This window comes from Crinia signifera, chromosome 9 (assembly GCF_055691185.1).
Source record: "Crinia signifera chromosome 9, ASM5569118v1, whole genome shotgun sequence".
NCBI classification, from domain to species: Eukaryota; Metazoa; Chordata; class Amphibia; order Anura; family Myobatrachidae; genus Crinia; species Crinia signifera.
In genome coordinates, this window is record NC_139225.1 from 38,728,684 (window position 1) to 38,756,455 (window position 27,772).

General features: G+C 44.2%; 1 protein-coding gene across 4 annotated transcripts in view; it reads left to right on the plus strand.

The window, feature by feature from the left end:
- Nucleotides 1–27,511, plus strand: part of HCFC1 (host cell factor C1) — a 37,651-nt gene extending 10,140 nt beyond the window's left edge. The window contains exons 5-26 of one of the 4 annotated variants that reach the window (XM_083158878.1): nucleotides 751–835; nucleotides 922–1,028; nucleotides 1,334–1,513; nucleotides 2,049–2,402; nucleotides 2,496–2,656; nucleotides 2,808–3,005; nucleotides 5,425–5,649; nucleotides 5,790–5,894; nucleotides 6,060–6,279; nucleotides 7,008–7,147; nucleotides 7,235–7,382; nucleotides 10,657–10,874; nucleotides 11,554–13,396; nucleotides 17,975–18,195; nucleotides 18,315–18,750; nucleotides 18,877–19,263; nucleotides 19,375–19,484; nucleotides 19,563–19,697; nucleotides 20,225–20,410; nucleotides 22,483–22,780; nucleotides 22,924–22,987; nucleotides 24,685–27,511. In XM_083158878.1, the coding sequence (XP_083015004.1) occupies nucleotides 751–835; nucleotides 922–1,028; nucleotides 1,334–1,513; nucleotides 2,049–2,402; nucleotides 2,496–2,656; nucleotides 2,808–3,005; nucleotides 5,425–5,649; nucleotides 5,790–5,894; nucleotides 6,060–6,279; nucleotides 7,008–7,147; nucleotides 7,235–7,382; nucleotides 10,657–10,874; nucleotides 11,554–13,396; nucleotides 17,975–18,195; nucleotides 18,315–18,750; nucleotides 18,877–19,263; nucleotides 19,375–19,484; nucleotides 19,563–19,697; nucleotides 20,225–20,410; nucleotides 22,483–22,780; nucleotides 22,924–22,987; nucleotides 24,685–24,724 (5,861 nt within the window). In that variant the 3' untranslated portion in view covers nucleotides 24,725–27,511. Of the gene's footprint in view, nucleotides 1–750; nucleotides 836–921; nucleotides 1,029–1,333; nucleotides 1,514–2,048; nucleotides 2,403–2,495; nucleotides 2,657–2,807; nucleotides 3,006–5,406; nucleotides 5,650–5,789; nucleotides 5,895–6,059; nucleotides 6,280–7,007; nucleotides 7,148–7,234; nucleotides 7,383–10,656; nucleotides 10,875–11,553; nucleotides 13,397–17,974; nucleotides 18,196–18,314; nucleotides 18,751–18,876; nucleotides 19,264–19,374; nucleotides 19,485–19,562; nucleotides 19,698–20,224; nucleotides 20,411–22,482; nucleotides 22,781–22,923; nucleotides 22,988–24,684 lie in introns of all 4 variants that reach the window. The other 3 variants (XM_083158879.1, XM_083158876.1, XM_083158877.1) reach the window with 3 other exon arrangements.
- The last annotated feature ends 261 nt before the right edge of the window (nucleotides 27,512–27,772 follow it).

The following is a 27,772-nucleotide window of genomic DNA, read 5'->3' on the forward strand; positions in this document are numbered from 1 at the left end:
ACTGCCAACTTATAAAATTCAAACTACTTGCTGTAAAAAGTACCTCCCGCCTCCAACGTCAATGGTCTGGTCACAATACAAACTACCTCTTCCCTATTCAATACTGGATTCCAGCTTTCGGAACGTCCTAACAATCGGAATCCCAGGCCGTTTTTGTTACAATCGACTGCAACTCGACAGTAGGAATAGAATTGTTAAAATAAAAAAAAAATTAGTAAATTTGACAATTCGCGTCCATTTCTGACCAAACAAAACTGACTTGTTTTAAAGTCAGATCTGTTTTGTTGGACACTTCCTTTAATGCTGTCTGAAACAGCAGCATTAAATAGGCGAGGTCCGCTGTTTCCGCCGGCAGAAATAGATTAAATACCCCCCTAAGTCTTACATCTGACCAACATCGCATCCCCCCACACCTCTCGAGTAACTCCCTCACTCTTGCCTCTAAAAACGTAGTTCCTGCTGCTCCTCACTTGGGGAACTCTACGTTTCCTGACAAGATGAAAGAGCCCAACCTTTATCCTACTTCTTTAGTAACACTTGTCTGCATTACTTATATTACTAATAAGTATATTGATTGTAAGCTCTCCTATACCAGTTTGGTTTCTTAATACTCTGTCTTTCTCTATGTGTTTTTTATGTTACATTGTCTGTTCTTCTATATGATAGATTTAGCCATGCTCATTAATGCTGCATTATTCATGTACGCACGTGTCTCATTTGGTCTCAGCTATGTTACTATTTTCTCTTTAGATACTTTGACATGGAGTAAACCCAATCTGAATGGTGTTGCCCCTCTCCCACGAAGTCTGCATTCTGCCACGACTATAAGCAACAAGTAAGCCAAAGATTATTCTCTCCTCCTCCTTCCATTTGGTAACTCTCTCCGATTATGATGAATACTGATTTATGTTTCTTCTGTAGGATGTATGTGTTTGGAGGCTGGGTGCCATTGGTCATGGATGATGTCAAAGTAGCCACTCATGAAAAGGAATGGAAATGTACAAACACACTTGCTTGTCTCAATCTTGGTAAGCACTTTTTTGTTTTGTGTTCTCTCAAGTCATTTGCTGGTTTGTACATTTATCCAAGGTTTATGCGGTACCTTGGCAGTAGGGGTCCTTTAGAATACAATGTATAGTATGCAACAACCAGCAAGTGCTGCCAGATCCAATTTACCTTATGTGCAGCACTTGCGATTTCTGGCACATATGACTTGGGCAGTTTTCAACCGATTTCTCAACCCGATCCATGGGTATCGGGTGAAAAGGGCCCAAATTGTATAGGTGGTGTCTTTTGTTTTTGTTTTTTTAAACCACTATATTTTCAATTGCAGACTCCATGGCATGGGAACATATTGTCATGGATACAATGGAGGACAACATTCCACGGGCCCGTGCTGGCCACTGCGCTGTAGCTATTAATACACGTTTGTATATATGGAGTGGCCGCGATGGCTACCGCAAAGCCTGGAATAACCAGGTGTGTTGTAAAGACCTGTGGTACCTTGAAACAGGTGAGTTACTGATTCCTTTACGCTTTAATGGTGACTGTCTGTTATAAACATGGTCAAACTGGTCTGGCTTTATTGAACTGCGCAGTCTTTTACCTGCAGATTTTGTGTTTGTAAAGACCAGATTCATATGAGTTTGCGCCGGCAGCCACTAGAGGGCGCCCAATGGGATTATTCAAATGTAGCTCTGTTCAGGCATGTATGGATGCCAGCGCCATTATTTCCGCTTGCGCATTCTGGGGGTGGTGAGTTGAAATGTATGAAGTCCCCCTTTTGTGTGTGCAAACAGGACTTTTTTGCAACATGAGTGATAAAACTGATATTTGAATATCTCCCGAGAACTCCCATCACTATTGATGGGGAATGAAGCACCATTAATCATTTGAATATGGAACTAAATGTCAAACGCCGTATTTTCCTCCTGTACATATGGTTTTTCACAAATTAGAGTTTCTCGGGTGTTTTTTTTTATTTTATAGAGGGTACATTTTTCTTTATTTTATTTTTTTTAAATGAATTGCTGCTTTGTCTTTTGCAGAAAAGCCCCCTGCACCTGCTCGTGTTCAGTTAGTTAGAGCAAATACAAACTCTCTGGAGGTGAGCTGGGGAGCTGTATCCACTGCAGACAGTTACTTGCTGCAACTTCAGAAGTACGACATACCGGCTGCTGCTGCAGCGATGACACCAGCCAATCCAGTTCCGTCTGTGCCAGTAAATCCGCCCAAGAGTCCTGCGCCTGCAGCAGCTGCTCCCACAGTACAACCAGTTGCCCACACTGGCATCACCCTGGTCCCACAGGCTGCCTCTTTGCCTCCCACAACAGCCACTATTCAGGTCTTGCCTACGATCCCCGGAAGCCCAATTGCGGTGTCTGCTGCTCCACGTCCTCAAGGTAAGTGCTTTTTCTAAATACTTGGTCCAGTATGACTTCTCCCTAAGCCAACTGTATGTATAGCATCTTTAATTAATGTATCTATTTCTGTAGGTGTTCCAGCGGTGCTGAAGATGGGGACACAGCAATCAACAGTCGGTACACCACTTGTAACTGTTCGGCCAGCCACACAGATTGGAAAAGCGCCAATGACTGTCACCTCCCTTCCACCTGGGGTACGAATGGTGGTACCTGCCCAAAGCACTCAAGGAACTGTAAGTAGTTATCGAAGTTCTATGGTTCACCCGTATACATGCGTTTACTTTTCAAAACTGTTAAGAACTGTGTGTTAATTGCAAGTCAGCCCTGTTGCCATCCTAACAATAAGGGGATTATGTATTTACTATCTTGGTATTTGCCCCACAGGCTATTGGCAGCAGTCAGCCGATGAGTGGCATGGCTGCTCTTGCTGCTGCAGCAGCTGCTACCCAGAAGATACCTCCCTCCTCTGCACCCACAATGCTAAGCATGCCAGCTGGGACAACCATGGTCAAATCTGTTGCAATGTCCTCTGGAACCACCACGCTTCCTACCACTGTGAAAATGGCATCTTCCCCAATTATGGTAAGGACCTGAATGAAATTGGCTTGGGTTGTTGATGTGTGTATGTATATATAATATATATATATATATGTGTGTGTAGAGATATGTGTGTTTGTTTTGTGTGTGTATATGTGTATATATATATATATATATATTATATATGTGTGTGTGTATATGTGTGTGTATATATATATATATATATATATATATATATATATATATATATATATATATATATATATATATATATATATATATATAGTCACGCTGCACGATGGCAGCAGCAGCACACGGGAAATGAAGGCAAAAGTAGGCAGGAATCTGCAACGTTTCGATTATTTATTCAATCGTCATCAGGCATAAAAACATAATGAAAACATCTCACCTTATATCCCCACACCCGGCGTGCACGTCAATGTACGTTTTTCGCGGCAGCGGGAAACAATGTCACCTGCAGGAGTCTTACTGTTGGTGACAGTTTCTGCCACCCGTTTAGTGGCAGACGCTATTTTATCAGACACAGGGTCACCTGCACCACTCGTTACATCATTTATCTTATATCTTGTCCTTGTGGGCTCCATTACGTGGGGAAGACTGATAGGACCTTACGTGAGAGGATGGCTGGCCACCGTGGGGCTATTAGAGCGGCTTTGGCATCTGGCACTAGTGACCAGCCTGTCGCGAGGCATTTCGCGCAGGCTGGCCATAGTATGGCCAACTTTAGATATATGATTATTGACCATATGCCACAAAGACTACGTGGTGGCAATAGGTCCCTTGCGCTCATACAGTGTGAATCCCGATGGATCCATCGATTGCGTACGATGGTTCCATACGGGCTCAACGACCATTTAGGTTTACATGCGTTTATTTAATAATGTTTTGCCTCTATATATCGTGTCTTATTGTGCCTTGTTTCTTTCCTGGTATTTTGCTTGTCATTATGTCATTTTCTAGCCTTGTTTTTTAATATACACGCGCGCTGTCTTTCTCGCGTTGTTTTCCGGCAGTGTTATGTCTGAACGGGTGATGTCATCTTCCGTAGCCGGTTTCTATGGCGACGTTGAGAGACGTTGCCATGACTCCTGCTGGTTGATGTCTCGCAGTGATGACATTGTTTCCCGCTGCCGCGAAAAACGTACATTGACGTGCACGCCGGGTGTGGGGATATAAGGTGAGATGTTTTCATTATGTTTTTATGCCTGATGACGATTGAATAAATAATCGAAACGTTGCAGATTCCTGCCTACTTTTGCCTTCATTTCCCGTGTGCTGCTGCTGCCATCGTGCAGCGTGACTATATATTGTGGACGACTGATCCTAATGCTGGCACCGGGACCGGTATCCCTCTATCTGGTGTGCCCAGTCCTCTGGTTGGATATATATATATATATATATATATATATATATATAATGTGTGTGTGTGTATATGTTGTGTGTGTGTGTGTGTGTGTGTGTGTGTATATATATATATATATATATATATATATATATATATATATATATATATATATATATATATATATATATATATATATATATATATATATATATATATATATATATATATATATGTGTGTGTGTATATATATGTATGTGTGTATATAGAGTGTATAGATAGATATAGGGGGGCTATTCAATTCCGGCCGCTATTTGCGACAGGGGAAATAGCGGCGACCGCCTTTTCAATGCGGTATTTCCCGACAGCATTGAAGAGGCATATCGACAGAACAAGCCCGACTTTAAAAGCAGTCGGCCACGGTTTGTCGATTTCGGCCGTGAATTTTCCTGATCGCGGCCGAATCTTGACAATTCACGTCTGTTTACGCGGACACGCCCCCTTCTCGTTGATTGTCAAGTGGGGCATTGACTCACGCCTGGCGATCTGTGGTCGAACAAAACGAAAACTGGCCAGCGTCATGGCTGTTGGCCCGGTTCGACAGTCGTAACCTGGGATTGAATATCCCCCATAGTGTGTGTGTATAGATATACAGTTTGAGTATCCCTTATCCGAAATGCTCGGGACCACGAGCATTTCGGATAAGGGATTTTTCTGTTTTTTGGAATAATTATATATATTTTTTTTAAATACTTAACTGGTCCCCTTAGTGATGGTCCTACGTTGACCTTCAGGATCCCCTTCAGTGTCCCCTGGGGGGGGGAATCCCACAAAAAAAGAAATATTCAGAAAATCTACGGTTTTTGGAATGTTTTGTTTTTTGGATATTCGGATATGGGATACTCAAACTATAGTGTGTGTGTGTGTAGATAGATATAGTGTGTGTAGATAGATATAGTGTGTGTAGATAGATATAGTGTGTGTAGATAGATTGATATGAAATTCATTATTTTTTATTTTCAACAAGAATGGTATTTTTTTAAACTGTTACCCTATTGAATGGAAAGAATAATAGTTTTATAGTTCCCCTTCTCGTCACAGGTCAGTAACCAGGCCACACGCATGTTGAAAACTGCGGCAGCACAAGTGGGCACTTCCGTTTCTTCTGCTGCCAACACGCAGAATCGTCCCATCATCACTGTTCATAAATCGGGAACGGTCACTGTCGCCCAGCAAGCCCAAGTTGTAACCACGGTGGTGGGAGGAGTCACAAAGACAATCACTCTTGTGAAAAGTCCGATTTCCGTGCCTGGAGGCAGTACTTTGGTAAGCCCTCCATATCTATCCATCCATCATCATACACATCAATATAAAATTGTTTGGGGTGTTATTTGGAGGAAACTGTAACATATAATGGACATTACAGGTTTATTTGCCGACACCTAAAAACAGTGTTTCTTACTTAGATTTCAAATCTTGGCAAAATGATGTCTGTAGTCCAAACCAAACCGGTCCAGACATCTGCTATAACAGGACAGGCATCTTCTGGGCCCTTGACCCAGATTATTCAGGTATGTATATTGGTGATATGACTTAAGGGAAGCTTATAAATGAAGGTTTTGCTTGGGTGCTGCCCTATCCAAACAAATTTTGCACAATTTTGTCTTTGTTGTAAATGTGTGTAGCATCTAATACTACCCTGTGGTCATGCTCTAATTTCTCTTATCTATGTCCAGACCAAGGGACCTCTTCCTGCTGGAACAATATTGAAGTTAGTGACATCAGCAGATGGCAAACCCACAACTATAATCACCACCACACAGGCTGGAGGTACAGGCACAAAGCCTACCATTCTCGGAATCAGCAGTGTGTCACCAAACACCACAAAGCCAGGAACCACCACCATTATCAAAACTATCCCAATGTCTGCAATCATCACACAAGCAGGAGCAACAGGTGTGTCCGACTTATACATTCACTATGGTACCGCACCAAGGATTCCTATTTTTATTTGCTTTACCAAGCTGATCAATTGTCAATGAGTCATTGGAAAATTGTTCTGTTGGAAGTATTCATTGTTACCAGCAGACTTAGGCCCTTATTCTGATTCGCTCAGGCGAGAATTTGCATGGGGATGGGTGTTTTGCTTATGCGCGTACGCAGCAGCATTTATGCGCATGTGTATATACACTGGGTGGGGGGCTGGAGTGGGTTACCGGGCTGGGCCATTGGCATATGTGTCCGTGACGCGGGGGCGGGCAACTGACCTAACCATATGTCAGGTGCCAGCCCAATTCCCTGCAATTCTACACGCGTTTGTAAGGGTGGTCTGGACCTCCCTTACGTATGCGAGCACCTTCACCATCATTCAGTGGTTGGCGACCATCGAAAGATGGTAGAGGTTCCTAAAGGCATGGGAATGGATGTTCATAAATTATCCGTTCGCAAGCCATGCGAATGGGTGGCGCCGGCATTCGCAAGGCAGGGTTAAAGTGACTTACAAGTATGCGAATTTGCATCCGAGCGAGTCAACCTGAATAAAGCCTTAATGTAACATGAATGGTGGTTGACCAAGTAAGCGAAACAAAAATCCCTCTAAAATGGCATTAGTGTACATGTAGGGGGTAGAACAGACGTTAACCTTTGTTTGGTTACATTATTTGTCTGCTTTCCTTTACAAATAGGTGTCACAGGCAGCGCTGGGATTAAGTCACCAATTACCATTCTCACCACCAAAATGGTAACATCAGGCACTGGCACACCCGCCAAAATAATAACCGCTGTTCCTAAACTGACAAGCCATGGGCAACAGGGTTTAACCCAGGTGAGTATACAAAAGCAAGATATTGTATCTACAATCTCCTTTTGCCTTGTTCCTCTCTGGTCTAAATAATGGTTCTGCATTTGACAGGTGGTTTTGAAGGGTGCACCCGGCCAACCTGGCACTATACTCCGAACAGTACCCATGAGTGGCATGAGTGGCATGAGGCTGGTCACTCCTGTGACTGTATCATCAGTCAAGCCAACTGTAACTACTCTTGTGGTTAAGGGCACCACAGGTAGGTGCTTGGTGGTGGTGTGTGTTTTTATTTTATTTTTTTAAGGTTTACTATGTAAATATTGATGGTCATTAGATCTAGTTTATTTCGGTGTGAATATCCTCAGCTGTTACACTTCATCAATGGTGAGACACACAACTTCTGTTTCCATGGCCAAGCAGTGAAACTTGCCACACTGATGGAGAAAATAAACTAAATACAATATTCTGAGATCTAAAAACCCAAAGATTGCTTTAGGTATAATGTCTGAATGACAGGATATAACAAAGCGCTTGGGGTCATGTAGTCCTGGCTTACAGTATGCATACAGCAGCTTCTTACTGGCTCCAATGTTATGTGGCTTAGCTAATCTAGACCCCATCATGTCTCTCACTTCATATGGGGTATGGAGGGTTCATCTTGGGGGCTGGTTCTGTATGAAAGGATCAGTATTTGTTGGACTTACCTCCTGGAAGAATTCTGGGGCTGGGTTAGACTGCAGAGTGAGCCGTTATGGCAAAATGCTCACATAACCTCTGCCACAAATGCCTGGGCCAGCTGACAACATTGGAATGGGGTGGCCTCCATGGAATTTGGCACTAACTGTTTGCAAGTAGGATAACACTCTCATTATTTTTGATGCTAGGATAAGAGGATGGCCAGTGACTAAACAAACATTAACCAGGTTCATCAGGTCCACCAATCGGACCACAAGGTGTTTCAGACCCAATCTCGGTTTAGACTCCTTCCATTTCATCTGGTGGTATTTCCAAGGGAGCATGACCCACAGCATCCACGGAGCAGTTGTGTAGGGCAGACTCGTTGTCCTCTGATCATACAGTTAGAGGATTGGCAGTGGTGTAGTCTTCTCTTTGCTAGTACTAGACCATCAGAGACAAATTCTGCAAACAGAGGACACCAACTATAGCTGGGAACACACCTAAAGATTTATCTGGTGGGAACAAAAATCTGCTCCCAAACGCTGGAAAAAAGACAATGGTCATTCAGACAATTTGGTTATATCCATTTGATCGGACAGATTTGTCTGAATAATTTGTTCATTTTCCAGCAGTTGGGAAGAAATGATTGATGGTAAAGCATATGGCAAGATTCACAAAAGACATATAAATCTATAGGTATATCCAGCTTTTGGTTTTAAGTCCTGTAGTCAACCAACTGGGGCTGCAGCCTTTTCCCTTCTGACGTGGTTACTCCTCAGAAACCAAAATGGGAAGTCTCACTCACATACCATGCAGGAATTAGCTCCTCAATTAGAAGCTTTTTCTGCCCCCCTCAGACTTCAGCAACAAGGGGACCTCAACAGCGCTCCTCAGTGCCGGCTTCTGTCCAGTGGATGTCCCAATACATTCAGGACCTAGTACAGGTCTCTAGTAACTTGCAGCACATGGTAGAGCCCTCCATGAACCACAAGGTGTTTAGCTGAGGGAGTTCTACACCTTTACATTCGTGCTAGGAATCCCAGACGGAACTCCTCTGACTTTGAGTAGCAGTTGTGAAAGACATCAGAGGTGTAGACACTTTTCTTGGTTCAGCAAGACCACTTGGTTCATGTTGATGACTTTTTGGTTATGGCGTCCTTGCTTATCAAGGAAGACGAAACCTCACCAGCTTCAGAGGTGCTCCTTTTTAGGTGAAAAAAGGAGGGTCTTTCTGTTTTCCCTCTCTGCTCAGTTCAAGACTGTTTTGTCTGATGTTTTTCGTGTCCAAATAAGTCTACCTGCTTCCTCCAGTAGAATGGAAGAAGTGGGATTCTCTTAACCATCTTAAGTTGACATCTTTTCCCCTTTCTAATGTGACCCCCAAAGCCCAGAATTTGGAAAGTTTATTGGCTTCAGCCTGAATAGGTTAAGGTCTTAGGTAGCTGGGGGAGGCCTATGCTTGGAAAAAAAATCAGATCTCGTGTACGTTGTGGGTACCACCTGAGAGGCTGCTGCTTATTTGAGTGATTACTGGAGCCATTCTCAAACTATTTTGCTCTGGGACCCTGCCAGACAATAAAAATTATTCCACAGGACTCCAGCCAGTTACCACAGAACAGTCATGAAACGTATGGTCAGCAGCACAAGCATGGCAGTATTGTGGAGGCACAAAATGATGCAAGGAGTGTGAAGTAACTGACGATTCAACTGATTTTTCAAACTCCTTGTATCACTGGCTGAGATCAGAGAAGCCATCAGACCCCATGCAGATATGGTCAGGACCCACAGTTTGAAAACCACTGGACTTTTCTCTAAAGGTGCCCACAGACGCTACAATTGTACTGTGCTATGCGTTTTTGACTGTACAATGGTTCTATACAATTTTTCTTCCAGCTTGCTATGAGATGTGCACTTGGATGCATGTGATGAACCCATGTTTGTAATGTTACATTTCAGATGTAGTCTAAAAAGTACGTGTAGCACGTACTTTTTTAGACATACAATATCGGGCTCCCGGGAACACGCATCGCACAAGCCCATAAACACCATCCAATAATTGTACATAAGATGCAATTTGTGCTTAAAAAGTACAAAACGCATTCGATAATTGATGCGTCTGTGGGCACCTTAATATCTTGACCACCTCAGTGTGGTTCCAAACCTGGTTGGCTGATGGCAAATCCCGCAAAGGCCCTTCTCTTTACAGGTGACCTTTTCTTTGGCCCCTGGAGCTAGAATTTTTTTTCCCCTTTTGTAGCTGCTTATAAAACTGCCTTCCTAGCCTCTGCTGTTCCATAGTCTAAGGTGTTTTCCTTCCACACACTGAAACAGAGGGGTCCAAACTTGGGGCTCTTCTACCAGAAGTACCGTCTAGTGGGTTTCCGAAAAGGTGAGGACAACCTTTCAGGCAAGTGATGCTGGGGTGGCCTCCCGTCACAACTACAAGTTACTACCTTGATATGGCTCCAGCACCAGAGATCTTGGAGCTTTCTTGGTAGATGCCCTACATCTACAGCACATTATCAGTGGAGGGACCTCTCGACCCGTGGAAACACACATCGCACAGAAATACCTCACGATGTGCACACAATCCCTCAATCACGCATTTGGGTCTAGAATCGTTCTGATGTATGGCCGGCTTTAGACTATCTCCACATTGAGTTTGACTTTTATGCTTTTGGTATAATAATTGCTTGGTTCCATGTGAATGTTACAAACAATATTTCTATAAATATGGCTAGGCATTTGTAGCTGTAAATTCAGAGTGGACTCTCCTTTAGCAGTGACTAACCATTAATATATTGTGGCATTTAATATGTTAATGGTTTTTTGACTTTACTGTTTCTTGTGTTAAGGTATGACCACTCTCGGTACAGTCACTGGAACAGTGTCAACGAGTCTGGCAGGAGGTGGGGTACACAACACGGCTTCACTTGCAACGCCAATAAATACTTTGGGAACTATTGCCACGCTATCAAGTCAAGTGATAAATCCTGGCGCCATCACCATGTCAGCAGCTCAGACCTCGCTTACGGCAGCTGCTGGACTGAGTACACCCACCATAACGATGCAGGTGAGGAGCATGCATTTTGAGTTTGTCATTTTATTCTTGTTGACAAAAATGCTTTACACTTAGCTAGTAGAACACTAATCTTCAGTAGGAGCAGCTTTACGTCAATTAGTATGCATGTATACCTCTATATGTAACTTTGGGGGTTATTTAGACCTGATCGCTTTTGTACGAATTTGCACAGCAATCATCGATCTACTGCACATGACTATGGATCACTGTACACATCTGTGACGCCAAACAGCGACAATTTTTATTTTTTTACTGCTAACCGTTTTACAGGAAGCCGCGTTTTAAGGGGTGGTAACCGGCCATTATCTGGGAGTGTCAGGAAAACTCAAGCGTGGCCAGTCTTTTTAAGGGAAGGAGTGTGATACCAGCTCGGGCAACGATGAGCCAGTTCTGAAGGGTCAGGGTTACACACAGATTGCACACAGTGGGGAAAAAAAATCACTAAGTGGCGATTTGCAGATGTACGACAAGCGGCGTGATTTTTGCAAGACGTTCTCAGACTTGCAGAGGGCAGGAATTTCTTTTGGTTGGGCGGTGGCCATCTGATTACAGGGTTCTGCAAAATCGCAGATCAGTGTTCAGGTCTGAATAACCACCTTTGGTTTCCTATGGGTGTTGGTGTAAGTGGTTTTGAATATTTTTTTATTTTATTTATTTATTTTCTCTCCAGCCAATATCTCAGCCAACCCAAGTGACTTTAATCACTACTCCTAGCGGGGTGGAAGCCCAGCCTGTCCATGACCTTCCTGTTTCTATTTTGGCTTCACCAACTACGGATCAGCCCACCGCAACGGTCACTATAGCAGATTCGGGTCAAGGAGACCAGCAGCCTGGCACGGTCACTCTTGTTTGTTCCAATCCTCCATGTGAGACCCATGAAACGGGAACCACAAATACAGCAACCACCACCCTTGTGAATCTCAGCAGCATAGTTCAGCAACCTGGTGGCACATTGCAGTTTGTGTGTGAGGGTCAGGAGCCTGGGACCTATGTCACAATGGGCCAGGCTAATGGAAGCGTTGTTAGAGTCTGTTCCAATCCCCCATGTGAAACTCATGAAACTGGAACAACACAAACTCCAACCACCGCCATGGCTAATATCTGCACTGGGCAGCCGGGAACTGTGGTAAGAGTATGTTCCAATCCTCCCTGCGAGACCCATGATACCGGAACTACACAGACCCCGACTACAGCACTGTCAAATATTGGCAATGGGCAGACGGAAGCAGTGCTTAGGGTGTGTTCTAATCCACCGTGCGAGACGCACGATACTGGCACAACTCCAACTGCAACAACCGCCAGATCAAATAATGGCAATGAAAATGTACAAAGGCCGACAAATAATCCTCCATGTGAGACTTTGCAGACCACGTCCACACGTACAGTCATGACTGTGGCTGCTAACATTACCAGCGGACGGTCAGAAGAGGTACAGCAAGTTTGCTCAAACCCACCATGTGAAACACATGAGACAAATACGACGAACACCGCTACTGTGGCCACATCTAATTTGGCAACAGAGCAGACTGATAATGTTATCCAGCCATACTCCAATCCACAATCTGAAAATCATGAAACTGGCACAACACACACACCAACCACCGCAAGATCCAATATCGGGACAGGGCTTTCAGAAAACGTACAGAGAACCCCACACCACCCACCGTGTGAGACCCATCAAACTAGCTCAACGAAAACCACCATGTCTGTACAAACAGAATTTAATTCGGGCACATCTGGCCTTCTAGAGGTGGAACATGGGAAAGGTGCCAGCAAAGAAACTGACAAATCCATAACAGAGCTTGGCCAGTCGGTATCCTCTAACCGTGCGTCCGAAACGATGATGACTGGTACTACTCAAACTGCGACCACAGCAAAGTCCAACATCAACTCTGGAACTTCTGAGAACAACCAACGGTCTGCTGGTGACTCATGCGAGACTCATCAGGCAAGTTCCACGCGTACCACCATGACTGTATCTGCAGAGTCAGATGCACAAGTCAACCAGATTGCAAACCCAGTTGGTTCTAACCCACCGTGTGAGACTCACGAGACCGGTACAACCAACACCTCAACTACAGCAAGGTCAAATATTGTCACAGAACAAGGTGACAATGCACAACAGTCTTCTAGTGAGACTCAACAGGCTACTTGTACAGGAACAACAACAATGCCTACAGACACTCAACCGAATACATTAGAGCAACGTGTGTGCTCCAACCCACCTTGTGAGACCCACGAAACCAACACCACCAATACAGCAACCACGTCTACATCTAACATGGCACCCAATGCACCTTCTGCTCCTGTGCAGCAGGTCTGCTCAAACCCACCTTGTGAGACCCACGAAACCAACACCACCAATACGGCAACCACGTCTACATCCAACATTGCAACCAATGCACCTCCAGCTCCTGCACAGCAGGTTTGTTCCAACCCACCTTGTGAGACGCACGAAACTGGAACCACCCATACACCCACAACAGTTACCGCCACCATGGGGACTAATCAAGGTGAGGGTCCTTCCTTTGTTCTACTTATTTGGTATGTTGCAAAATGATCTCTTTAATACCATGCTGGTGTGCTTTCAAAATGTGTAATGTTATTACAGTTTATAACAGAGACAAGCTCAAGATCTATTCTCTCAGCAAAGTGTATTTAATCCTATGGTCTTCATACATAACAGGACAGTGTGTCCTTCATACATAACAGGACTGGTGTATTTAATCCTATGGTCTTCATACATAACAGGACTGTACAAACTTTGCACCTACAGGATATGTTCCCTATCAACCTGGGTAAAATGTGCAAGGTCTGTGCTAAACATACAGTTTCTACCCTGACATATGCATTACTCGGGATGAATTTGATTGCAGTGGCATTTGCGCCTGTCTTGCATGGGCTGTTGATGGGTCACCTGTCCTGATGAGGTCACCTGACTCCTCCGGAGGCATTAATGAGGTGAATTTGAATGACTTATGGTGCCCATACACGCTGCTATAGCAGTGTGCATTCCGATGTGATGTGATGTGATGCACACTCCCGCGGGCATCCCATTGCACCGTACAAAAAGTATGTGCTGCACATACTTTTTGTACTGCTTTCGGATCGCCACGCACATTGCATGCAAAATACATGCCGTGCGATGTGATCTAGCCCATAACGCATTTGATTCTCGCAGCGTCTATGGGCACCTTAACGAAGATGTTCATAGTGTGGTTTTCTGACTCTTGTCGGGCTGCACATCCCAGCATGTACTGCCCCAGTACTGCGGCACTGTGGAAGGGCATGCTGGGATCTGTGGTTCCGTGGCAGCTGGATGAACTCATGCTGAAAAAAACTGGACTAAAATGTCAGCTTCTATAATACCTACTAGTCGGCAATAGTAGTAATGATCCCTTCGCTTTAGTCAGATGTACAGACACCTGACATTTAGACCGACTACAATCTTTTTCTAGTTGTGCCCGGCACCTTTTAGGGTCTGTGAAAAAACCCTAATTGTGTAGACAAAGTACAAATGAAAATAAAAGTGCACTTACCTTACTCCGGCAGATTGTCCTGCATATGCTGGAAGTAAAGAAGCCCATAGCTGCATTCAGAATGGCTACTCTCTCCTCTTACGCTAAGACTATTATGAAACGTCATGACCTCCAGAGATTACTTCCTGCACTAGTGGGGACCAGGCATCATAGTAAACGCTAGTGCGCTGTTCTGGCTTACCACTCAATGTATAATCATAGGTCCAATATGATGTCCTCCCACTGACATTAGCAGCAGTCGCCATCCAGGCAATTATTTCTTTTTTTTTAATTTAGTCTTTATTTAACACTTTTCTTTACAAAAACAAAGAAACTACACATACAATTGGACACACATCACATGGTTACTTGAGGTTAAACATGCCAAGAGATATTACTATCTTATCATACATCCTTGACATTAGTTCCTAAATAAGTTATTTATATTATATTATATTGTCAGAGGACTGTTCAATCACCCAAACTATCTCTAGGGGGTATCTGTACCATTCGCCTTAAAGTCTATATCATTCCCAAAGTATTTCTCTAGCACAAAAAGTTCAAAGACAGGCAATTATTTCTACATAGTCTGGTCCCTTATATCATACTGTACAGAGGCAAGCATGGGCAGAATAGCATATCACCCACCTACCCCAACTTACACACTGAAAGGGGCAACATTTTAACCAAAATAGGTGGTTCCTCGCAGATTAAACTGGGGTTATTTTGTCCTAATGTCATGGTGGAATACTGTAAAGTGGGTCCGGTATTGTCGAGCACCATAATAAAGTTTGGGTAGGGCCTGGCGATGCTTCCCCAGCCTCCCAGGGCACCCTCTGCTCTCAGGAGAGCAGTGTGGGCACTTCTACTGCTCATGTGACCTTGATAACTGTAATACTATGTTACTGTGTAATTGAAGATTAGAGAGTGGTGTTACCCATGAAACAGAATAGATCAGGGCCTGTGGATCTATTAAAATGTTAGTCAGTAATGAGTGCACCTGTGTACCTGCGAGGTGAACTGTTGGAAGCTCTCGAGGACTGGAGTTGGCTACCCCTGGAATAGATGCTGATTGCCTAGACCAGTGGTAGCCAACCCTAGCCCTCGAGAGCTACAAACAGTTCACATTTTCCAGACAAACTAGCTGCTGCACTCATTAATCACTGACACATTTTAAAAGATCCACAGATGGAGCTAATTAGCTCACTTGTGATTCTGTGAGGAGTCCTGCAAAACATGCACTGTTGGTAGCTCTCGAGGACTAGGGTTGGCTACCCCAGGCCTATACTGACTCACCCAATCTATTGTGGCATGCAGTGTGTGTACACACAGTGCGATTTGGCTAACTGTTCTTACGATTATGACAATATAGTCACATTTGTAAGAAAAAAATTGCCAAATCGCATGCCACAATTGATTGGGTGAGTCAGTGTAGGCAGCCTATTGTTGCATACTGTGTACATGACTATATATTGTCACAATCGTAAGAACCGTTAGCCAAAGTCGCAATGTGTAAGCAGGCTTGCGATTGCAAGTAGAAATAGGCTAAGGAGGGCCCTGCTGCTCAATGCATTCTATTACATTGGGTCTCTCCTTATCCTGTGACCAGATCTAGCCTATATCAAAGCAGGTATTTAGTGCTTCAAAATATCTGCTGTGTATATTGTATGTCAGGGCTGGCCAAACCGGTCCACGAGATCCACCAACGGTCCACGTTTTCCAAATCCGCTAGCTGTTGCACAGCTGTAGTGATTACTAATGCTGTGTACACAGGGTACAATCCAGCATCAGATTTTGACTATATAGTCAAAATTGTATGCAGATCGCACAGGTTTTTTACCTTGCAATCTTTGTACGCTCCCATGACCGCACAAACCGAAACCCAGGTAGATAGCAGCAATGACTATATAGTGTAAATCGAATGTAGATAGCATGAATTGTATGTAGATAGTACAGAGTTAGCAAAGATTGTAAAGGAGTCGAATAGCAAGGGAATCTCACCGTGTGTACACACCATTACTGGGCCCTTGTATGCATTGGCTCCTTGTATAGCTCTGTACACATGCAATGATTTTTTTTTTTTTTCCCGATATTTGATTTTGCTTATAAAGGCAAAATCGAATCCTAAATCGAATGGTTTTTGTGTCACTTTCGATCTACATTCAATTTGATGCGCGCTCCCGTTTTCAGAAAATTGAACAGAAAAGGCTACTGTGCAGCCAAGGAAATATCAAATTTGATCTAGTAAATCGAATATGTACAATGAATGTATATCGAACTCGATATCTAATGCAAAAGTACAGAACTAATGCCAAATCGATTGGAAAGATCTAATAGAAAACCGAATCTAACATAGAATCAAAAGCAAATCGATATGTGTGTGTACAAGGCTTAAGGCTCACCTCCTACAGTGTAACCTTCGTAGTCTGCCCACCATAGCTGCCTTATCTGGTGCACTTGTGGATGGGATGAAAAATATACATTGAAATCACCCATTTTGGGTAATTACTTTTGTGGGTAATCCTTTTCCACCCTGGGTAATCCTACGCAGAGTGCCTAAAATGGCTGCCACACATGGTACCTTGTCATGGTGGAGTACACCACTCATGGAAGTTATTATCCAAAATGCTGCACCAATCCTGCATTATGCTTACTGTGTGCAAGTTTTTATTTTGTCTGTTACTGTATTACCAACATCCTCTGTATTATGTGCATTGTTTTTCCATGATCCAGGGACCATTTTCCCAAGTAAGTCCCTGCATTTACTGGTGTGAAAGGGGTATTAGAAAAACACTATTGTGAGTTCAGGGTATAAATTAGATGTCAGGCTTGCTCATGTGAGTACAGCTGGTCAAGGAGTTGGATTACCGACTGATAGCATATAGGGGGGAGAATTTATTCAGCCTTAAAAAGATATAAATGTGAGGATGAGAAACATCCAGACTATCAGCTCCGTACTGTCATGTTACAGGCTGTGTTTGAAAAATGGCAGTTATGAGCTGATTGGATGGCTATCACCTTTGCGTCTATCTCTTTTTAAAGATCAATACACTGACACTTTGTCTCTGTGAGACGACATGCTGTTGTCCCTTCCACCTGTCATATTGTGGCCACGATTTGTTGTTTGTGCTCAGCAGCAACTTCTAATGCTGGGGACACACTGAATGATCTATTGTTAGTGGATGGCGGCCCACAGTGTACACCTGATAGCTCTGTGCAAGGCCCAGCTTCTGCCCTGCAGCACAGCCAGTGACTAGTATATCTGTAGCTATACTGACATGGCTGGTTGTGTGTGAATGGGAAGTCTGCTAATTGGTGTCGAAGCTGGGCAGGTACATCAAATTGCCCGCCTGGCTATGACGACATTGAACAACTCATCAAGAAGTGTATACGCTTCCGTAATTGACTGCTCTGTGATGTGGAGCCTATCACAACCCTCCGTTGGCAATAAACTTATTTCCGCCCCCTTGATGGTCTCCCAGATGAAACCTTGTATTAGCACTTGTTCATTAGACTTCTCTCGTATTTAAAATACAGCACGTAAGTAATACTTATTTTATGATCCCTTTACAGACCAACCACCAGCTGCAAATGGGCAAGGGGAACAGGAAACTGTCCCCACTGAGGAATCGGCCTCAAGTACCAACTCCAGCGCCGTAGCCGCAACACCCCCCGTTACCATTGCGGCAGTAACCGCCTCCACTTCACCAGTGCATTCAGCTGCCCAACCCATTGTTTCCAGAGCAGTGACAAATGTGACGCAGTCCACTCTGCTCCCTGGCCCATCTGTACCGGTGAGTTTACCGTATCATCTACCAACTGTAGTTTTGGCAATATCCACCTTTTTTCTCTTTTAAAATTCAATTGCTTCAAATCCCTCTGGAATTGCATTTAATGGTCTGTCTCATTCCAGAATATTTCATCCATGACTGATCCCTCCCCCGAAGACACCGTGCAGCCTGCAAATGCGGTCTCTTGCCCTGAACAACCTGAAGCTCCGCTCTCGTCTGACATCCTCCAGCCTCCCGAGGATGCCCATGGAGAACCAGAAGCACAGGCCATGGACACTGCTGTGCCGCAGCATAGCGAAGCAGAGCTACAGGCTGCAATGGAAGCAGAACATGCCCAGGAGGCTGCAGCTGCGGAGCAACAGGGGGTTGAACAGCTTTCTCTCCCTCAGGAGCTAATGGCAGAGGGACAGACAACCACACTCATGGTCACAGGGCTAACGCCGGAAGAACTCGCCGTGACTGCCGCAGCTGAAGCTGCTGCCCAGGCTGCTGCCACTGAAGAGGCTCAGGCCTTGGCCATTCAAGCAGTTCTGCAGGCCGCACAGCAGGCGGTGATGGGTAAGTTCCAAAGTGTGTAATGGTCGGGATTGAGAAATAGAATGCATATTCGCATGTACAGTATTTACATTTGTAAGTCCGTCTTCTGCAACACGTTTTTGTGTTTTGTCCCTATGGGTTTCCAAGCAGCAGCTGGAGAGTCAATGGACACTTCTGACGTGGCTCACGCTGAGCTGCGTCATCTGACATCTGAAGGGCCCACCACCACCATTCCGATAGTCCTAACTCAGCAGGAGCTGGCAGCTCTGGTTCATCAGCAGCAACAGTTGCAAGAAGCTCAACATCAGCAACAGTTACAACAGCTTCAGCAGCAACAGTTACAGCAGCAGCAGCAATTGCACCAACAGCAGTTACAGCAACTACAGCAATTGCAACAGTTGCACCAGTTGCCTACGGAGGCCTTGGCACCTGCGGACAGCCTCAACGATCCTGCCAGTGAAAGTAATGGGCTCAATGAGTTGACGAATGCAGTGACCAGTGCGGTTGCACTTATACCTTCAACTCCCACAGAGAGTGAGTGTCCTCAAAATATTTATTTGGGTAATGCTGAAAGCCTGTTTTCCTGTTTGTGGATGTCCGTTTACGCAGTTTGGGCTCTACATTAAGTCATTTTTCTTTTGCCAGGTCTGGCCCCAACGAACGCCTTCACCGCACCGCAGCCCGTGGTGATTGCCAGCCCTGCAAAACTGCAGGCAGCAGCAGCTCTTACCGAAGTAGCCAATGGCATTGAGGCTGTAAGTTCTATCGTGAAATTGTGACTGTATTCGCACCTGCATTGTGATCTTGGTATTAATACTATTCTTTCTTTACAGAAACCGGATTTACCCCCACAGCAACCTAAAGCTCAGTTAAAAAAAGAGAATCAGTGGTTTGATGTTGGTGTAATAAAGACCACAAATATGATGGTGACGCATTACTACTTGCCTGCTGACGATTCCAGCAATGATGTGAGTAGAACAGTCAGTGAAGTAATCGTACTTTTATGGTAGGATGTTCTCCCGGTATTTGTTATAATGGTGTGGCTGATTTATAGGGAGCTTAATAAAAATTCTGACTAGATGAAGTTTTATTCTTCGCTCTATAGGAGACGCTGGGTATAGGGTTGAAGGTTGGACCTGGCAACAAATGGGATAAATATTTGCCTCTGGGCAGCCCAGGCTCCTCCTCCTTCCTATGCCCCGCCTCTACCCCAGGCAGCCAGTTTTAGTTTGAGTTATGGGAAGGCTCACATGTAAAGTGTAATGGGTTATGCATGCTTGTCATAAGACTTATACAGCTCATATTTATTAAGATGACAGATCTAGACCTTTAATCCCAACAATTTTCCGGGCTATGCTTCAGTGCCCAGACTGGCAAGCCATAAACTTGGAACTTGCTAATAAAAGCTCTACATTATTATGTAAATTTGGAGGCTTTCTACAGTTTGATTCTTATACCTTTTTTTTATTATTGTTGTATGTTTTTGTGTTTTCAGGATGACTCTGGTGTCCTCCCAGATTATAGCCAGTTAAAAAAACAAGAACTGCAGCCTGGCACTGCCTATAAATTTCGTGTTGCTGGAATAAATGCTTGTGGACGTGGACCCTTCAGTGAGATCTCTGCCTTTAAGACTTGTCTGCCTGGTTTCCCAGGTGCACCATGTGCCATAAAGATCAGCAAGGTACCATTATCATTGGGCAATATAAGAAATCCCATTTCAGTAAAAATTATGTACTAGTCCGCCGAGCTGGATGCTGGAAGAACTGAGGATTTTTTTTTTTTTATGGGGGTAGTCCTTTACAAGGCAAATCCATGAATTTGCCCATTTCTGCCTGTATGCTTACAGGAGTCTGATCTGAACATCATGATGCTCCTACAGTCATACGCAGCCCTGTTCTTCTGGCGGCATGACGCTCCCCCAGTCATACGCAGCCCTGTGCTTCCGGCGGCATGACGCTCTCCCAGTCATACGCAGCCCTGTGCTTCTGGCGGCATGACGCTCCTACAGTCATACGCAGCCCTGTGCTTCTGGTGGTATGACGCTCCCCCAGTCATACGCAGCCCTGTGCTTCTGGCGGCATGACGCTCCCCCAGTCATACGCAGCCCTGTGCTTCTGGCGGCATGACGCTCCCCCAGTCATACGCAGCCCTGTGCTTCTGGCGGCATGACGCTCCCCCAGTCATACGCAGCCCTGTGCTTCTGGCGGCATGACGCTCCCCCGGTCATACGCAGCCCTGTGCTTCTGGCGGCATGACGCTCCCCCAGTCATACGCAGCCCTGTGCTTCTGGCGGCATGACTCTCCCCCAGTCATACGCAGCCCTGTGCTTCTGGCGGCATGACGCTCCCCCAGTCATATGCAGCCCTGTGCTTCTGGCGGCATGACGCTTCCCCAGTCATACGCAGCCCTATGCTTCTGGCGGCATGACGCTCCTACAGTCATACGCAGCCCTGTGCTTCTGGCGGTATGACGCTCCCCCAGTCATACGCTGCCCTGTGCTTCTGGCGGCATGACGCTCCCCCAGTCATACGCAGCCCTGTGCTTCTGGCGGCATGACGCTCCCCCAGTCATACGCAGCCCTGTGCTTCTGGCGGCATGACGCTCCCCCAGTCATACGCAGCCCTGTGCTTCTGGCGGCATGACGCTCCCCCAGTCATACGCAGCCCTGTGCTTCTGGCGGCATGACGCTCCCCCAGTCATACGCAGCCCTGTGCTTCTGGCGGCATGACGCTCCCCCAGTCATACGCAGCCCTGTGCTTCTGGCGGCATGACGCTCCCCCAGTCATACGCAGCCCTGTGCTTCTGGCGGCATGACGCTCCCCCAGTCATACGCAGCCCTGTGCTTCTGGCGGCATGACGCTCCCCCAGTCATACGCAGCCCTGTGCTTCTGGCGGCATGACGCTTCCCCAGTCATACGCAGCCCTGTGCTTCTGGCGGCATGACGCTCCCCCAGTCATATGCAGCCCTGTGCTTCTGGCGGCATGACGCTTCCCCAGTCATATGCAGCCCTGTGCTTCTGGCGGCATGATGCTCCCCCAGTCATATGCAGCCCTGTGCTTCTGGCGGCATGATGCTCCCCCAGTCATACGCAGCCCTGTGCTTCTGGCGGCATGATGCTCCCCCAGTCATATGCAGCCCTGTGCTTTCGGCGGCATGACGCTCCCCCAGTCATACGCAGCCCTGTGCTTAGAGGAATAAGGATTTGGGGAAGCGCTTGGAGTAGTGGGCTGGCGGGCTAATCTAACAAATATAAAGCAAGCATGAGGCATCTCTGAGGAGGGAATCAATGGGGAGGTGACTGACAGGAGGGATTGGGTGGGGGAGGTTGGAGATGTAGGAGAGTTTGAGAGCTTTGAAAATTAGGATGAGAAGTTTAAACTAGATACTTTAGGTTAAGGATGGGGAACCTTTGGCCCTCCAGCTGTTGAACTACACATCCCAGTATGCCCTGCAACATTTTTAGCATGGGCAAATAGCAAAACTGTAGCAGGGCATGCTGGGATGTGTAGTTTAACAGCTGGAGGGCCAAAAGTTCCCCATACCTGCTTTAGAGGATAGATCGCTGTGGAAATCCCCTGCTCTGCAGTCAGCGTTCTGCTGCTTCTGGCTTTCCCAAAACACTTAAAAATACATGGATTTTTCTTGTGAGTGAGCCCAGTGACCTGTGCTAATGACGAGCTTACTGTTATACATGTCAGCCTTGTAATGTCTTCTATTGTAGCTAACGTTCCATGCTTGTTTGTTTTCTACAGAGCCCTGATGGTGCTCACCTCACGTGGGAACCTCCTTCTGTTACATCTGGAAAGATCATTGAGTACTCAGTGTATCTGGCCATCCAAAGCAATCAGAGTAGTGAGCAGAAGTCAACAACGCCAGCTCAGCTGGCATTCATGCGGGTATACTGTGGCCCTAATCCTTCATGTCTTGTGCAGTCCTCCAGCCTTTCCAATGCTCACATAGACTACACCACCAAACCTGCAATCATCTTCCGCATTGCTGCACGCAATGAGAAGGGCTATGGTCCTGCCACACAAGTTAGGTGGCTGCAAGGTAAATGATGATTACAGATTGTTCTTGGCACTCTATTATGTTGTCAGTGTTGGGGGGAGTTTTTTGTGGGGGGAGTTTTTTGTGTGTGTGTATATGTCATTATTTGTGTTTTTATTAACTTTTGATACTCCATCCATCTGTAGAATCCAGCAAGGATGGTTCAGCTGGTAAACCTGGAAATAAACGCCCTGTATCCTCCCCAGAAATGTGAGTATTTCACCCACTAATGAGCGGATTGTATTGAAATTGTGAATCAAAATAACAGTAGTTAGAAGAACCATCTGTGTTTTATGCAACTTTAGGAAAACTGTTCATGTTTATTGTGAATTGACTCTACATGTACTTAGGCAGTATGGATGGTGTAATGGTTAGCATTACTGCCTTACGCTGAGGTCATGGATTCAATTCCTACTCTGCCCTAACTGTGTGGAGTTTGTATATTCTCCCCGTGCTTGCGTGGGTTTCCTCCCACATTCCAACAATATACTGGTAGGCAAATTGGCACCCAACAAAATTAACCCTAGAATGTCTGTGTGTGCGTGTGTACATGTGGTAGGGAATATAGAGTGTAAGCTCCACTGGGGCAGGGACTGATGTGAATGTTCAAATATATTCTGCGCTGTGGAATATGTGTGCGCTATATAAGAAACTGTAAATAAATACTAAGATGGGAGTTCTATTGGAAGATGGGATGTTTCCCATTGCGAGCAGATTCTATCTTCTCTTCTAGAAGGTGCTAAATAAGAAGAAATCTGGTTTCTATAGGCAACATCCCATATTCGGTAGGACCCCTCCCATCCTAGTAAATTTACCCCTTTAGAAGCGGGAAAATTAAATCCCAGCTGCTGTTTTTGCTGGGCAGGAATAGCTGCAGTTTTGACCTATTCATGTGTTTTTATTCTGCATGATGGCGGAATAAGTTCTGGCATGGGCAAAAACGGGCGCTGATATCCAGCGGTTGTTTCCTGTTGCAGGCGAGTCCTGGCTGGGATTGAATAACCCCTAAGTCTGGAAGCCTCTCAAAGCCTCAAGTTCTGTTGTCAGTGCAGTTTCTGATTTTTTTTTTTTTTTTTTTCAATAATGAGAATTAAAGTCCTTTTTAAACTTTTATAAAGGCCACAACCTTTTATGCAGAATAAGCTACATGTTATGCAGTACTGCACACAGCTGCTGTCATTTTGACTGTATGATGGCCCTGATTAACACTGTAATACAATGCCCAAAGCATTTTCTGTTCCATTAAAAATGTCTTAGAGTAGAAGAAGAATGAGTAGGGCCTTCTCCTGGAGTTGTTGGATAACTTTTTATCTTTTTGTTTTGGACACAGTGAGGGGTTATTTGGGTACCTCATTCAATTGCTATTTGGGTACTTGACACTAGAGGGCGCCAGTTCATTTGTTCTGTAGTTTAGCAACATTTCTGCTCATAGCCCTACAAGGTACAGAGCTGAAAAGTGCTTTTTGCATTACGATCTGTATTTTAGTTTAACTCCATTATCTTAATAGTTTTGGTAGAACATTGAAAATGTTTTTGATATACAACAGGTCAGCAAAGTCTGTAGTGATTGCTCTAGAACCCAGTCCTCATGACTTTGGTTGTACTTAATTTTCCTAATGTACTGATATTTGGTAGCTATCGCATCCGGTCCGGTCACCTTCTGTGGATACCAGTGAATGCATGTGGGGCATGTGTTGGAATTATGTTTTGCGACTGTACGGAGCATGCTGCGGTAGATATACGTATACTTTTGTGCTGCGATTGCTAAGCTTTAATGAGATTTGATGTCTTCAAGGTATTTTTACCTGTTGTGGAACCGGACTCGTAATGTTTGTACTTTCTACATCATGTAGCTTGATAGTGATGATTCAGTAATACAAAATGTTCTTTTGTATTTTCTTATCCAGGAAATCCGCTCCAAAGAAAGCAAAGCCTGATCATCCGTGATCAAGTTCGAAGCACCTCCCAGTCTCCAAAACTATGCTCATATGGCGAGCTTTGCTGTTCCTCTATGTCCACTTCCCATTTTTACTGTGTTTTTTTTTTTTTTTTTTCCTGCCAGTCACATGGGATTGGTAGGAATTGTCGATACCCAGCTCTTTCTAATCCCCCACCCGGTTATCAATGACTTTGGAAAAAGCACATCATTTTCTGTTTCCGGTCTCCTGTGTAGAGAGCATAAACTTCTTCAGATTTTTTTTTTGCATCTGTATTTCTAAAGGAGCGAGTTGCAGGAGCGGGGAGATTGCATTGAACAATGTGAACTTTAAAAGGTTGCTAACTGTGCACAAGCAGACAGGCCCAAAAAAACCACACAAGCTTCTTATGGAGATGCTGTAGAAGATTCGTCCAGGTCTTTTTGCTTGTTTGGCATTTGTTTTTCTTTTACTAGACTACAAAGAGGGAGTTTTGGGGGGAAATACTCCCGTTTTTGTTTTGACAACAGAAGCACTTGGGACTTTATTTCAGCTACATCCGTGGTGTAATGGTTTTAAAGACGTGAGCAAAAGGGTTGCCGTGAGTAACCTCCACCTGGCAAGGCCCACCCTGATGCTAATTTTTTAAGTGACTCTCTTGGACGGCAAAGCTGCGCAAAATAAGGAGTGGGCATGATTCCTGGAACTTTACTGTGCCCTTTTCTTACGCTATATGGTGCAATGTCTGCACTGTTGGGATGCACGCAAGACTTGCCAGTTGGTAACAGAGCTTGGCATTGGAGTGTGTGCGTTTTCAGCTTGGTTCTGTTGGAACTCTGCTGGGTGAATTCCATCTCGGCTTGTGGACAACACATCTTGAAATGTATTTAAAGGAAGTTACTTAGAAAGTTTAAAAGAACCATATAAATTTCACATTTTTATATATATTGCAACAATTTTTTTTTGTTTTGAATGAAGTTTTCCATTTCTAATACCATTTTTTATTTTGTGCAGTCCATTTTCTATTTCTTTTGTCCCACTGGTATTGAGATAAACTTTTCAAGAGAAATTAACTGCATCCTAACCTCTCACCCCTTCGTGCCTGGTGGCTGAGCAGAGTGGTCTAGAGTTTGCTGGTTTACTTCACTTGTCAATCACTACTCTTGGATTAACCCTTTCAGGACTAGGAAAGAGGGCAGAAAATTGCATGTCAGACCTTCATGGCACCTGGTAGTGAATAGGTTGCAATTGTTTGCTTTTTAGAACAGTCTGTTAGTTTTATGTTTTTTTTTTTCTTTCTTATTTACATCCCTTTTTAGTTTCTGCATAAAGTACGCATTTTCCAGACAGAACAATCTGACTCGACCTTTTCTTCCAAGGCTCAAATCTAAAACTGTAGTCCTCCCCCCTTTTTCTGTGCAGTGGTCTTTGTTCTCGCGCAGATTGCCTGTTTGCAGCATACTTAAGACGCTCGACTTGCAGAAATGGCTTCCTATCCAAACAGGCATGCCCGCCAGCGAGCCCTGTAAATGTGTTCACCAAAACGTACATTTTTCTTGCCAGAAATAACCAGCACCCATCGTTGTTGACTCCATGGTGCAGGAAAGGCCAAGCGTTATTGATTTCTAATCATATACATAAAGTATAAATATACATATATAAATATATACAAACAGTCGGAATGGTTTCAAAACCGGTTCCACAAACTGTTTAGGGTTTTTTTTTATTTTCTTTTTTTGTAAAAAACAAATTTATAAGAAACAAGAAAGCAAAAAAAAATAAAAACACAAAAAAATCTGAACTAGCTTAAAGCATGGGGTATTTTTTTTTTGTACAAAAATAAAACCATAAAAAAGAAACTTGTATAGATCACCTAGAATTTACATTATTTTCCGTAGTGTTTAATTTTAATGCTACTACCATATTTGTTAAATGCGTGTAGAAAATTATATGTATTTTTTTTTTTTTCACGCATACACCTACTTTTTTGCTTTGTATTTTTAATCTAGCTGGTTCCCAATGTTTAAATTTTTCTGGTTCTCATGGCACAAACACTGGCTTCTTGTAACGACCCGTGGAAAGGGATGAGCTGCCCAATTTTTCTTTTTTTTTTTTAACCACCCCTTGATTTGTAACTAGGATCATATATTTTTTTTTTCTTTCTATTGTGACTTTGATTTAATGAATATCTAGGTTAGTATCCTTACATCTTCAGAATATGGACAGATATGATAGGAGAGCTGCATGATGGGTTGGGGCTATGAAGATGTACGCCGTTATGAGAAGTTTTTTGACAATTCTATGAATTGTCAGTTTAATTGTTCCCAGACTGAATGTTTTGTCAATAAACGCGCAATTTGCATCCTAAGATGTGGACACATAAGTAGCAGTGAAAGATGGAAGTATTTTTATGATGGGAGAAATATCTTGAGGGTAATGTAGCTTTTTCTTACTAATGCCCCCCCCCCCCCTCTTTTAAATGTGAGATTATCTTAACCTAGTTTTTCAGCCTCATAAAGCAATTGCAGCTTTGTTTAAAATACTTTCTGCCAGCTTGATTGAAGAGAGTGCGGCAAAAAGTGGAGAGAAGAGTATGCAGATCCCACAGAAAATGGCCGCTGCCACTTCTCGTTTTTGTATTATAGTGTTACTGTGTGTTACCGCCTAGAATCTCCTGCTAAAACCTCACCTGCCTTTTTTTCTTTGAGAAGAAAAGCTATTACTTCCATTGTAGAGGAGTTCTCGAAGTGATCCAATATTACTATAGTGCTATCTGTCGTTTTTGTGCTATTTTGAACAATTAAAAACCTTTTTTGAAGTGTTGACTTGTTTTTTTTAGTTTTAGCATTGTGGATCAGTGTGCATATTTACATTTTCTCACAACTCAGGGAGTGGGGGTGCAAACTTCATCTCCAAAACTTACAAGGCTACTGTGCATGAAAACCCCTCATGGATTAATTCCCAGGATACTTTGTAGTCTCTGAACGCTATCTGTTCTGCTACTTGAGGTTGGGGGTATGTATGCCGTCTCCCTATGGTTTTTTTTTTTTTTTTTCCCCCAGCAATTTTTTTTTTCTTT